This window comes from Saccopteryx bilineata, chromosome 1 (genome assembly GCF_036850765.1).
Source record: "Saccopteryx bilineata isolate mSacBil1 chromosome 1, mSacBil1_pri_phased_curated, whole genome shotgun sequence".
Classification (NCBI taxonomy): domain Eukaryota; kingdom Metazoa; phylum Chordata; class Mammalia; order Chiroptera; family Emballonuridae; genus Saccopteryx; species Saccopteryx bilineata.
Window position 1 is genome coordinate 320488623 of NC_089490.1, and position 14958 is coordinate 320503580.

Consider the following 14958-nt stretch of genomic DNA (forward strand, 5'->3'; position numbering starts at 1 on the left):
AATGGTGCTGGGAAAACTGGAAAGTCACATGCAAAATAATGAAACTCGACTACAGTTTGTCCCCTTGTACTAAAATTAATTCAAAATGGATCAAAGACCCAAATATAAGACCTGAAAGAATAAAGTACATAGAAGAAAACATAGGTACTAAACTCACGGACCCTGGTTTTAAAGAGTGTTTTATGAATTTGACTCCAAAAGCAAGAGAAGTAAAGGCAAAGATAAATGAATGGGTCCATATCAAACTAAGAAGTTTTTGCTCAGCACGAGAAACTGACAACAAAATAAACAGACAGCCAACTAAATGGGAGATGATATTTTCAAACAACAGCTCAGATAAGGGCCTAATATCCAAAATATCCAAAGAACTAATAAAACTCAACAACAAACAAACAAACAATCCCATAAAAAAATGGGAAGAGGACATGAACAAACACTTCTCCCAGGAAGAAATACAAATGGCCAACAGATATATAAAAAGATGCTCATCTTCATTAGTTATTAGAGAAATGCAAATCAAAACTGCAATGAGATACCACCTCACACCTGTTAGATTAGCTATTATCAACAAGATAGGTAATAGCAAGTGTTGGAGAGGCTGTGGAGTAAAAGGAACCCTCATCCATTGTTGGTGGGAATGTAAAGTAATACAACCATTATGGAAGAAAGTATGGTGGTTCCTCAAAAAACTAAAAATACAACTACCATATGACCCAGCAATCCCTCTACTGAGTATGTACTCCCAAAACTCAACAACAATGGTATGTGAAGACACATGCTGCCCCATCTCATTGCAGCATTGTTCACAGTGGCCAAGACATGGAAACAACCAAAAAGCCCTTTAATAGATGACTGGATAAAGAAGATGTGATACATATACACTATGGAATACTACTCAGCCATAAGAAATGATGACATTGGATCATTTACAACAAAATGGATGGATCTTGATAACATTATACAGAGTGAAATAAGTAAATCAGAAAAAACTAAGAACTGCATGATTCCATACATAGGTGGGACATAAAAACGAGACTAAGAGACATGGACAAGAGCATGGTGGTTGGAGGGGCAGGGAAAGGGAGGAGAGGGAGAGAGGGGGGGGAGGGGATGGTCACAAAGAAAACCTGATAGAAGATGACAGAGGACAATTTGACTTTGGGTGACAGGTATGCAACATAATTGAATGACAAGATAACCTGGAGATGTTTTCTTTGAACATATGTACCCTGATTTATTAATGTCACCCCATTAAAATTAATAAAAATTTATAAATAAGAATAGAAAAAATATAGCAAATATTGCTCTAAAGTAAGCTCAAAACATCTTGATGCTGTATAGGTAAGACAGGTAGATGATAGACAATTGACAGAGAGATAGATGATAAAAAAATGATAGATGTTGATGATAGATAGATAGATAGATAGATAGATAATAGATAGAGAGTAGATATAGGTAAGTTAGCTTTCCTAGCCTAGTCAATGAATTGTAAATGCTTGCTCCTTGGGTATTTGTTGGTTGTAACTGGTCTTTGCAAAAATCGTAGGTTGGCACAATCATACAGACATGTTGGATCCTTACTTGGTGTGCTGAACTCAGAGTACAATATATAGATCATGTATTATAGAATTGTACTCTTGCAAGTTATATAATTTTATTAACCAATATAACTCAATAAAGGCAGTAAACATACTTTTTCAAAAGACATGTAGGAGCTTTCAATAAATATATTTCTGCTCAGAAGCATCAAGAAAACTTCACATATTTTACTACCACTGCTGATTTGGGGGAGAGGGCAAAACATTTAGTATGAGGCTATTGCGAATCGGTATGTATGCGTCATAGTGTATAGTGCAAAGAGAAAGGTGTAAACCAGTAATTTTGTACATCATGTTCTCTGGGTTTTCTTTATCTGCCTTCAGAAGACTTTATTAAATAGAGAATTATTTTATTAGGTCACTTTTAAAACATGTATGGTGGAAAGCATTAGGTTCTTTGACACAGTACATAAGTGTTTTCTAAAATAAAAAAAGTTTATTTAGGCTACTATCATGGTATATTTTGTGTATATAAAGTACCTATGTAAACTCCTTAGTCAAATCTACTTTAAGAGATAATATTTATATTTTTCTAGAACCTATATAAATGTTTTCCAAACTGATCTATTATTATTTTTTTCTTTCCTTTTTCCTATAATAGGGTGTCTGGATTTTGGGTTAATTAGAAATAATACATGATAAAGATTATATAGAGAAAAATCAATTATTCTATTTTTCAGAGTAATTTTAACTTAGAAATCATTTTGTTATAAATTATGTAGCCAATATAGTTACATATAAAATATTAACTCAAAGATTCATGGCCCTCCCATCTATATTTTATAATTTTTAATCCTCAAGAATTTAAATCAAGTAAGTTACTTAGAAATAATACTAAGGCCTTTTTCACCTAGTGGTCTGTCTTCAATCTGGTGTAAGCCCTCATTAAAAGTGAAATAATCTCAAGAATTTAAAAAAATCAATATATTTAGTTAATTACATTCATGAATTATTTTAGAAAATGTATGTTACAATTAATATATGATTCCATGTGATATGTTTTTCTAATCATAAAAATCTGGTTAAGAAGGTCCAGTTAGAATCTGAAATATTAGCATTTCAGAGAAATTTCCTAGGTTAACTGACCGTAAGCAGAAATTTTAGAATATGCTATCTTATGTCCAAAAGAATTTATGGCAAATAGAGTACAATAAACAGTAGAAAAATAAAGCATATTAGTAGATATTTTAAAAAGCAGATAAAATTACAAATTTATTTTTTACTAGTTTTCAAAAGATATTTGTGCTTGAGAATTTTATCTGCTTTCATCAACCTCCAAAGCTAAAAAGTGGTTATTTGAAGAGGGCTAACTAATATTCAGCGAATTTCAAAAAATCTCAGGAAGAAACACATTGATTGCATAGTTCTAATCCTTACCAAGGTTTTCCACTGTTTAAAAATTTGAGGTATTAGGCTTTTGCCTAACTAAACTTTAAAATTACCTATATACACTATATAAATATATAATACATAGACGAAAACAATCTTTACTCACAGGCAAACTGAAGTATGGCTTCTCTACTAAGAATACTTCCAAAAGTGTTAGCTGCCAAACACTGGTAATAACCGGAATCTTTTGCTTCACTTGGATTGCTTATTATGAAGGTCCCATCTATCAAACTGTAGCGATAATCACTTTCCAAATCAATTTCTGTTCCATTTCGAAGCCATCTTAGGATAAATCAGAAGACAAGTAGTAAAAATTACTTGAGACATTATACTACTTCTTGGGATTATCAGAATTTCATTGGAAGAATTTATAGGATTTTGGAAAAATAAGTAACAGTGAATTTCTACCTGTAATTGGGAACTGGGTTTCCACGAACTTCACAATTCAGTGCTACTTTCTTTTCATCAGAATCAGTTGGGAAAATTATATCATCCGGTTCTTGCACAAAGACTGGCCCATAGTCAACACTTTCTGTAAACACCAAAAGAGACACACTTTAAAATTTCTTGAAATACAAGACATTTTTTTTCTCAATTATGTTTGCATTCAAAATGCTTGCTTCTTCCTCTACTGAAAGGCATATTACCAAAAGAAAGACACAGCTATCAAGTTATATTGTTTCAATAAATTGCAGACACCTAAAAAGAATTATTTTTGTAACTGACTGAGACTGCTTTTAAAATTTGATATATATTATAAAAAAGAAAGCATTTCAAGCATTACTTTTGTACATTTTATAATGTACATCTTTGCATTCATCTATTTGTATCACATAAATAATACTAAACAAAAACATTTTAAAAAACCCAAAAGTTTGCAAAATTCTTAGAATGTTAAAAATAATATACAACAAAGAAAAAAACCTTCCCTGGCTGGTGATTCAGTGGATAGAGCATCAGCCCGGCATATGGACATCCCAGGTTTGATTCCTAGTTAGGTCACACAGGAGAAGCTACCATCTGCTTCTCTCCTATTCTTTTCCTCATCCCCTCCCACTGCCAGTGGCTTCATTGGTTTGAATGTGGACCCAGGCACTGAGGAAAGGTTGGTTGGTGGGCGCATGTCAGCCTCAGGTGCTAAAAATAGCTTGGTATTCAAACATTGGCTCCAGATGTGGGTTGCTGGGTAAATCCCAGCCAGGGTGTATGTGAGAGTTCATCTCACTGTCTCCCTTCCTCTCACCAATAAATAAATAAATAAATGAATGAATGAATAAAAAAATAAATAACGTGCATTAATACTGTGTTAATACTTGGATACTACAGGCTCACACAAAAAGTCCTTTTGCATTCTTTATATATTCCTTTCTTCACTCATTCAGTTAAGCACTATATAGTGCTAATAATGCTGGAGTGCAGAGGAATATTATGCAATGCAAATGTCCTCAAAAATGTAAATAACTGAATAAAAATGTCAAAACTATATAATTAAATGTTCACCAGTAGATAAGTTATTAAAGATTCTAGAAGAAAAAAGGCATGAAAAAGGAGGGCATAAAGGAAGAGCACTTAAATTTATTAAATGCCTACTGTATGCCAGATACTGGATTCTATCTCATTTATTTAGTTAATATTGAGAAATTTTATAATAAAGATAATATTAAACTAAAAAAATTTCATAGAAAAGTAGAAACAAATATGGGGCCCCAAATGTCAGGTTGGACTTGAAGAAGATACTCTGCTAGAGAAGTGATGAGTAAATGTATTGTGGAAGTAAAGTCATGTTAGCCTGGATTAGTGTAAGAATTTAAAGAAATATGTACATAAATAGGATCCATAGCATCCTGAATCATGAACTTAAGAAAAAGTAAATAGTTTTGCTTTATGGTAAATAATCATGAATTTGATTGCATGAAAACCTTAAGTCAAGATTCTCACTTTGGCATAAGTGACATTTTGGGATGTTTGTGTTGTGAGACTATCTTGTGCACTGTAAGACATTTACCATCATCCTTGATCTCTATTCACAAGATTCCAGTAGCGTACCTCCCCAAAAGGTGATAATCAAAAGTATTTCCAGATTTGTTAAATGTCCCTGGGGTACAATCTGCCCTTTTTTAAAACCACTACCTTAGAATAATGAAGAGGAAAGATGAAAAAAAAAAGACAATTTTCCAATGTATGTACTAAACAATGAGGTTTACACCCTTCCTGGATAAGAACAGGAAAATATCAAGAAAAAATGCCAGAATGAGTGTCCCAGGAAACTTGAGCTTTAAAAAAATAAAGCTTTAAAGCTTTAAAACAATAATGATGTATATCTTTTTTTTTTTATTTATTCATTTTTAGAGAGGAGAGGGAGAGGGAGAGAGAGAGAGAGAGAGAGAGGAGAGAGAGACAGAGAGAGAGAAGGGGGGAGGAGCTGGAAGCATCAACTCCCATATGTGCCTTGACCAGGCAAGCCCAGGGTTTCGAACCGGTGACCTCAGCATTTCCAGGTCAACGCTTTATCCACTGCGCCACCACAGGTCAGGCGATGATGTATATCTTTATATTAAAATACGGGTTAATTGATTTTCTTTCTTTAAATGTATTGTATGTCCATTCTTTTGGGGGCAAAGAAAACAAAAGTGTTCATGGTATTCTAAGCATTCATCCAATAAAAACTGAGCACTAGCAATGGGTAGGAACTAAGAAATATTTTCTTGGAGTACTTGATAACCTAGCTGAGATTCCTTTTCTTAACTACAACAACAAAAATTACAAAAAAACTGAGATGTGTTTCTTCTCTATACCAAATTATATTGCATTTATTTAAAAAATTTAAAGCACATGAAACCTCATCACACTCTCAAACTGCACAACCAAGTCATAAAAAATAATTCCTTTTAATCTTAACACATCAAAAATTATTATTTAGATAAATATTATAAATGCTGATGATGTATAAAATTAAATTTTAATATATATTATATAGTTATACATTTCAAAACTCAAGAGCTTTAGAGTCAGAAATACTTTGGTTTAAATTTTAATACTATCATTTTCTAGCCTTGAGTCAATTACTTTTACCTTTGCAGTTCAATGTACAATATTAAAAGTAGAAAATAATGTCTTTTTACATTACTATAATGAGGATGAATTGACATTAAAACCTTTAAATATAGAGCATATCATAAGTACTCAATAAATTATAAGAAATAAAAATAACCTCTACTTGTGGTATAATATCATATGCAGACATTATACTGAAAAATTTATATATCATGCAACACAATAATCATGTGGCCAGAATTAATCCTCCCATTTTATAAATGACAAAACTGAAGCTGAAGTCAATTAACTATGCAGCGGTCCCTCATCTATTGCAGGGGTTAGGTTCCAGAACCCCAGTGGTAGGTGAAAATCACGAAGTAGCGACCTTATATTTATTTTATTATTTATGTATATTTTAAATCTTTATATTTTTATATTGTTCTCAATTTTTTAGGCTAGAAAATGCTTATTTTACCGTAAAAATAATAAATATATAAAAATACCTATATACCGCAAAATCTCGTGATATAGCGAAAAATCCGCGATACAAAATTAGATATATACAATTTAAAAATCCATGATACAGTGAGATCGCAAAAATTGAACTGTGATATGGCGTGGGGTGATTGTATTTATATAGCAAATAAATGATAAACCTGGAATACAAACCTGGAAGCTGTGGATGCCACTGAGAGACTCTTAGCTGCTGGGTCTTTACCTTTTGGTTACCACTAGCCAGGCTCTGAGTCTGTGAATGGCAGTTGTGGCCTGAGCATCCCCCTCAGAAGAGTCAGAAACACCTGCTCCCACTGACTCAGAGCTGCTCCACCAGCAGGAATACAGCTCCATCTTCCACTCCCGCTTCGGCTTCTGCAGCTGCCAGCTCTCGGCCAGAAGCTAACTCTTGAGATCCTAAACCTGCAATTGTTTCTCCAACAGCTGTCACTGCCAATGTTCAGCTTCCAGGGCAATCTGTAACTCACAAACCCATAACTCCTTTTCCTGAGACCACTCCAGTTCCAGGTGCTGTTGGCGCTCAGTCTGCCCCTCACACTGCAACTCTCAGACCTGGTTGGCCTCCCTCTCCATCGCTCACTCCAGTTCACACTGTCTTTGGTGCTCAGTGTGCAGCTCATCCTGGAGCTTTTGACCTCACTCAGCTTCTCACCACTATAAGGTTTGGTTGCACAAACTCTCACCCGTCCTGCATTAGAGTATGTGGTCTTGACCGTAACTGGAGTTGAGATCATAATACTCTCAGTAGCTAGGAGGGCAATATACACAGTTTGCCAACTGTTTCTCCACTAATGAGAAATGGACTTCAGCGTCTTCCCACAATTGGGACCAAAACCCAATAGGTTGCCATAGGCACTCTATCTGTTGCCACAAGCCCCATCCAAACCCCTCAGGGGTTACATGGACATCAAGCTTAGAGGGCCTGGCTGGATCAAACACATTCAAGGCCTATGCCACCTTGATAGCTCTCTTAGCTGCTGTAAATGCACCTTGTGCCTGCTCAATCCAATCCCAGCAAACCCCTTTTCAAATAAAGTGATATTATGGATGCAGTAACCAAGCTAATGAGGTATGAATGCTCACCAATACCCCAACAAACCTAGGAATTCCTGTAACTACTTTACCGTAGTGGGCACAGGGTGTACTTGAATCTTACCTATAACTGTGTCAGGGATAACCTTTGCCTTACCCAACCAGACACCTCCCAAGAAATTGACAGATAACTCAGGGCCTTGTAATTTGCCCTTGCTGACCACCCCGGCACATGCTTTCATATGGGATAGTGGGGTAGGGACTACTTGCTCCAGTTCTAGAACAGTCACTAGTTATCATAATGTCATCAATACAATGATATATACAAACTGCCTCTGTTTGTTTCCATTTAGCCCTGTGGTAACACTGTAAAGGTCCATTGCCACCCTTCCCAAGTAAAGGTAAATTGGTCTTGACTCTCTTCAGCTTCATCAATAGAGAAAAAGGCATTAGCCAAGTCTGCCACAAAGTGGTATGTCCCCAACTCATGGCTTAACCAATCCATCATGTTAGCTATCGAGGGAACAGCAGCGTGCAAAGGGGAATGACTTTATTAAGTTCCCTGTAATCCACTGTCATTCGCTAGATTCTGTCTGGTTTGCACATAGGCCACACTGGGGAATTGTAAGGGCTGTGTGCTGGCTGGATGATCCCCACCTTTTTTAGTTTGAGGATTATCCCAGTGATGTCTTTATAGCCGCCTGGCAGGCAGTACTGCTTCGTGCTAGTCGCACACCAAGGAATGGGTAATTGCAAGGGGAATGTGCTGCATGTCCCCACAATACTGCCTTTACGACCTAGACTCACTGACAGAACTCCCCAGCTATAGTTTCTAACCACAGTCCTTGTAAGACATCTATCCCCAAAATATATTCAGGAAACATATCTTATATGGCTTAGGAGGCAATCTTCCTCCTATCCCCAACAAAATAGTTATTGGCTTCACTTAAACAGTTTGGCCCTCATAATCGTCAATGGCCACTGGGGTCCCAGCAAACTGTTCTGGGTTCCCATAAAAAAGGGAATATTCTGCACCCATATCCATCAAGGCCAATATCCATTGTACATTAGAAGGGGACCAGTGGATTGCCAGTTTCACATGTGCCCTCTGGTCCCTGCTTGTCCCTGTTAGACGAGTCCCTTGGTCTTCCCCTATACAAACTGGAACAGTGGGTCTTAGGGGTCCTCCGCTCCCTCAGTGGTCTCCATCATATAATCTTGTAAATGTGCTGCCTATACACCAATCAACTTATTGGTAGCTCCTGGGGCTGTTTGTCTCAGCGGCTGGAATCTCTGTTCTGGTTTAACTTGCTGCCAAAGCTCTAAAAGAACCTTATTAGGCTTGCCATCCAATTTCTCCCTGTAACTAGTAGGTAACCTTTACTAGCCCATTTCTCTTGCTAGTTGGTAGGGCGGGGGGCAACATGGGCAGCAGCCTTCACAGCTTTGTGATTCTGTGCTACCTCCAGCTTCCCCAAATCTGCTACCATCTGTATAACCATGTTGATAGGCTGTCCTACATAGGGGCCCAGGATAGCCACTAGCCACCTAAAAAGGGCTGATGGGGCGCTGCAGAGGATAAGATCCTGCATCCTGGCCATAAACACTTCCTCATCTGGTCCATGGGACCCTGGGTTCCTGTGGACCTTCACTAACTCACTATAGCACTGCCATTGACCTTGTTCATGAAGGACCTAGTTCCCGAAGGACCTATACTAACTCACTATAGCACTGCCTTACTGCCCTCAGCAAATCCCCAGCATTCTTCCAGATCATATGAATGGCAGCCATCACCCATTCTGATAGGGTACGATTTCCTGGGTTTTCATGGCAGTTCTGAAGACGCTGCCTCAAGGAGGAGTGTGTGGTAATGGCGGCCAATTTCTCCATCTCTGTTCTGGAGAGCATGATGCCATCCATCCCTATTTCCCACAACCTTAGTAACCAGGCTGCCAGCAGCTCCATAGGTTTCTGCCTGAACTGTGTCCCCAACTCCATCAGCTCTGCTTGGGTGTAGGGCTTGACCATAGAGTGCTCCATTACCTGGGAAGGAGGCTGTGGTTGCCCCTGAGGGACTCTTGCTGCTGGAATTTTACCTTCTTGACAACCACTGGCTGGGCTCTGTGTCTGGAGATGGCAGTTGCAGCTCAAACTTCCTGCCCCTAGGAAGAGGAGGAGTTGGAAATGCCTGCTCCTGCCAACTCAGAGTGACTCAGAGTGACCAGTAGGAATGCAGCTCCATCTTCTGTGCCAACTTTGGCTCCTGTAGCTGCCAGCTCTTGGCCTGAAGCTGACTCTTGGGCTCCAAAACCCACAGTTGTTTCTCCAACAGCTGTTGCTGTTAACATTCAGCTTCCAAACTGCAACTCACGAATCTGCAATTTCTTCTCCAGAGACCACTCAAGTTCCAGGTGCCATTGGTGTTCAGCCTGCATCTCACAATGCAACACTCGAACCTGGTTGGCCTCTCCTTCCAGTGCTGGCTCCAGTTTATGCCATCACTGGTCTTCAGCCTGCAGTCTGACTTGCAATTCTCGGATCTGCAGCTCTTCCTCCAGTGACTGTACCAGCTTGTGCCGTTGTTGCCTCCAAGTCTGGAGCTCATCCTGGAGCTTTCAACCTTAGGCCACCTCTCAATATAGAGCTCTCAATTTCCTCTCACAGGGCTGAAAAAAAACACCCAGCCTACAGCCCCTAAAAGGACAGGCACAGGGTACCATATGCTGGAGAACAGCAACCATTCTTCTATCCCACCCTTCAAGTTTGTGGCTCCATACTCATCTGCTCTGAACCCTGCCCACGATGCCAGATGTAATGCCAGGCAGGTCCATATTGGATTCGGGCAGATGATAGAGAAATTGTGGAGCCAGAAAGCATAGGGCCATATCTGTTTATTGGCGAGCAAATAAACAACAAAAGGAAAAGAGCTAATAGACAAAAGAAAATCTGTTATTTGCAGTAAGGGCAAGGGAATAAGAAAACCTGCATCTCACGATGGGAGGGGAGCAATCTGAGAGAATTGCCGCCCAGAGAAAGCACCCATAACTTTATATAAATTATGCACACGTGCTTCTACCACGTGCTCACGCACTAATCAAGCAAAAGTGCTTGCAGCTGGTAAACCTGCGAGCAAGTCTAACAGAGCTGCCCTACAATAACACAGCTGCAAATGCAAACTAATCCAAGTATGGTATTGGTGACTCAAATGTCATGAGTGTTCATTGGTGTTAGGTGATGTGATTTTCTAAATGGTCAACAATCTCTGGTTAGTTCTTAAAAAAATTAAATACATTCTTGCTGTAATTTACATAATCTTTACATTGACATATGTATTCTGTTTTAAAAATACCTTGTATGTAATATAACACAGAGTTAGATTCTAGTCTCAAAATTTTTAAGAATTTTCAAATCATGTGACTGTCTGGCAGGACATTTAAGAGTAATACCTATTATAGTTACAGATCATTTAGCATTTATGGTTCCCAGTCACTTAATCAAAGTAGTGAATATTAGAATCACTGACACAACCAAAAATACTCCACAAATTTCTGGAACACCTCTGATGGGGAAGTGCCACTCCTTTTTAGAATCAGACTAGAGCAGTGATTTTCAGCCTTTTCCATCTCATGATACACATGAAATAATTACTACAATTCTGTGCCACACCAGAATACATTTTTTGCCAATTTGACAAAAAAAAATACTATAATTTTTGTTCATTCACACCAATGGCTATGGTTGTGCTGGCTGTCGTCATTTTTTTTTTTATTTGACAAGAGAAAAAGCTAAACAGTCAGGTATTGCATGTTTTAAAAATTCTTGTGGCATACCAGTTGAAAATCACTGAATTAGAGCAATAAACAAGGAACAATGACTGCCTAGAGTTAGGCATGGTGTTGGCAGTTCTCTTCCATGAGAGATGCCTGAGCAGGAAGATAAGACTTTACCATTGTAGAGTGACGTCACGGAAATGGCGCCGTGAGCAGCGCGTCCGACAGATCTCCCCTAAATCACAACAAATTTATCAACTAGAAACAGAAAAATTTATCCTCGGAGCATTCCGGAGTTCCACACAAACTGAAAGCGAAAGGACTGTTATTACTTGAATCTGAGAGACGAGGGTGTGGAGGAAGCTACCGCAGGGACGTTCATTCAAGCCGCCAGGAAGTGCGCCTGTGGTGAGTCAGCCCACACTCGGGAGCCGCGAGCAGCCACCGGCGTGCCCGGTATGGTTGCAGAGTGAGCACCGCCCACACTCCGGAGCAGCGAGCAGCCACCGGCGTGCCCGGTCCGGTTGCAGAGTGAGCACCGCCCACACTTGGGAGCCGCGAGCAGCCACCGGCGTGCCTGGTCCGGTTGCAGAGCGAGCACCGCCCACACTCGGGAGCAGCGAGCAGCCGCCGGCCCGCACCTGGTCCGGTTGCAGAGCGAGCACCGCTAACGTTCCCAGCGGCCCGCACACTGCGAGTGAGAGTCGCCAGCCACCTGTGCCCGGAGCACCCCATTCGCACGCGTGCCCTGGGCATTCCACATGCCCAGAGCGCCCTACTGGCCCGCACACCCAGGGTGCGATCCAGCCTGGTGCGATCCAGCCGCCAGCGGCAGGGCGAGCGGGAGAGGCACCAGGGTGGTCTTCTACTTGGGAGATTCTCTCCATGGGCGGGGCACCTCACCCAGCCATTCAAGCTAACAATCAAGCGTTGGGGGAGGGGCGCACGCAGGCAGCCTAAAATACCTTCGGGAGCACAGCTGCGACCCAATCACTGAAATTAGCTTAACCCATGAAATCTGCGCACCCTCGGTTCTAATTGATAAGATCTCTCTCAGTTCAGCGACCCAAGACAAGAGGCGTGATATTTTTTAGTGCCTCTCGCTAAAGGGGCGGGGGCAACTTCTGATTGATAGAGCCTCCATATTCAGGGATAAACGCTAACAAGAGGGACACGGCAGATAATAAGATCTATACTACACTAGTCGCAAGCAGAGACTAGTGCCTCTTCTTCCCAGCCAAAACAGGCTACAAAGTGTGGAAAGCCTGGGTTGAGAGGTCCAACTGAATGCTAGGTGCTGAACAGTCACCTTGACAACAATTGACTCCCACCCCCGCCTGATTACACTGGAGGCCCTGACTGCCAGAGCCTTTCCCAAAGCCTTGCACTGAGTGGGGATAGAGTGGGGATTTCCCAGCTCTTTGAACCTTTTACTCCCCAGGCAGAAGCAGTTGCAGCCTTATAGCTGGATCACCAGGCTGCTAATTCAGGAAGGGGGGACTAGGAGAGAGAATCCAGGAAAGCAAACTCTCTCATCGTTGGACCCTGCAAACGCCAACAAGCTTTGACTACCAGCAAGACTAAAGCCAATTATATGACATTGCCATAGAATCCCATCAACTGCAAATCCCTACCTAAGTGTGACACAGGGGCAGAGCCTGGGGTACAGAGTCACCGACCAGGAAGAGGGAGAGAAAAGAAAAAGGAAGAAGTTAACCTCTCAAAATCAAAAAAAATCCACAGACTTTACAACTTGTTCCACTAATTTTTTTTTTTGTTGTTGTTTGTTTCTTCTATCTTATTGTCTTTATTTCCTCCACCTCGGTCCTTCTATTCTCTGCCCATCTTATGCTTTCCTTTTCTTGAACTACACTACCCATGAGTGTTACATTTTATTTCTCTTCTTCATCCTCACCCTCCTTTAAGGTTATACTCCAAAACACTTAACTCTCACTCTCTCCTCTTTTGTTTTTTTTGATTTGCTTTATTTTGTTTTTTTTTTCTCTTCCTTTTTTATTTCTTCCTTCGTTTTTCTCTTTTTCTTATTTTTTCCTTTCTATTCGTTTTTTGTTTTCTCATTTTACTTTCCTCCCATTTAATCCTCAATCACGAACAAATTAGTTAATTTGGGACTCAAGGCTTTTTTTGGCTTTATTTTTCTTTTTTGCTTTTGTTTTTGTTTTTTTCTTGTTTGTTTATTTTTGTGGCATTTTGGGTCCTCCCAACCCAAGGTCTCCATTGTATTTAGTCTTCGCTCCACTTAATACAACAGATTTTTACTTATTATTTTTATTTTTTTCTTCTTTATTATTCTTTTTTTTGGTCCTTTTTTCTGGTTCCCTCTTATCCCTCTCATTATATCTCTTAGTTGACCATCACTTACAAGCAAATCATCTTATGCTTGTCTAAAATTTTCTTCCTTTTTTTTTTTTTTGCATTTAGTAGGTCCCTACTCCCTTTTTTTGCCCCTTGAACTCTTCACCCCAAATCAGGCCCTCCATTATAGGCATGATATTTCCCTGAGGAGGGAAAGAGAAGAAAGAAAAAAAGGGGGAAATAATAAATTATTACTGTTTGTTTTTTTTTGTGGGGTGTTTTACCCTTTTTTTTTTACTTTTTACTCTTTATTAATTCTAATTAGTGCTATCAACAAGACCACCCTCAGATGCCAATAAGAAAGAGGAAATCGAATATTATGGATACAAAAGAAAGAGAGGTAACACAAATAGATGTGGAAAAATCTATGGAGAAAAGACTTAACATATTGGAAGCCTTGGAGCTAAATGACAGAGAATTTAAAATAGAAATCTTAAAAATACTCAGAGATATACAAGAAAACACAGAAAGGCAATATAGGGAGATCAGAAAACAACTCAATGAACACAAAGAATATATTACCAAGGAAATTGAAACTATTAAAACAAATCAAACAGAAATGAAAAATTCAATTCAAGAGCTGAAAAACAAGGTAACAAGCTTAGCTAACAGAACAGCCCAGATTGAGGATAGGATTAGTGAAATAGAGGACAAACAACTTGAGGCACAACAGAGAGAAGAAGAAAGAGACTCAAAAATAATAAAAAACGAGAAAGCCCTACAGGAATTGTCTGACTCCATCAGAAAGAATAACGTAAGAATAATAGGTATATCAGAGGGAGAAGAGAAAGAAAATGGAATGGAGAATATACTCAAACAAATAATAGACGAGAACTTCCCAAGCCTGTGGAAAGAACTAAAGCCTCAAATTCAAGAAGCAAACAGAACACCGAGTTTTCTTAACCCCAACAAGCCCACTCCAAGGTACATCATAATAAAGATGACACAAACCAATAATAAAGAAAAAATTCTCAAGGCAGCCAGGGAAAAGAAGAGTACAACATATAAAGGAAGGCCTATTAGATTATCATCAGATTTCTCAGCAGAAACTCTACAAGCTAGAAGAGAGTGGACCCCAATATTTAAAGCCCTGAAAGAGAGGAACTTTCAGCCAAGAATACTATACCCATCAAAGCTATCCTTCAAGTATGAAGGAGATATAAAAACATTCACAAATACAGAAAAGATGAGAGAATTTATCAACAGAAAGCCCCCACTCCAGGAAATACTAAAGGAGGTTT

At 39.3% G+C, this 14958-nt stretch overlaps 1 protein-coding gene across 2 annotated transcripts in view; it reads right to left on the reverse strand.

The window, feature by feature from the left end:
* Positions 1–14958, reverse strand: part of CNTN5 (contactin 5) — a 1332234-nt gene that overhangs the window by 543376 nt on the left and 773900 nt on the right. For both annotated transcript variants that reach the window (XM_066253673.1, XM_066253671.1), the window contains 2 exons: positions 3396–3519; positions 3094–3269 (listed from right to left, as the gene is read on the reverse strand). In XM_066253673.1, coding sequence (XP_066109770.1) covers positions 3094–3269; positions 3396–3519 — 300 coding nt within the window. The remainder of the gene's footprint in view (positions 1–3093; positions 3270–3395; positions 3520–14958) is intronic.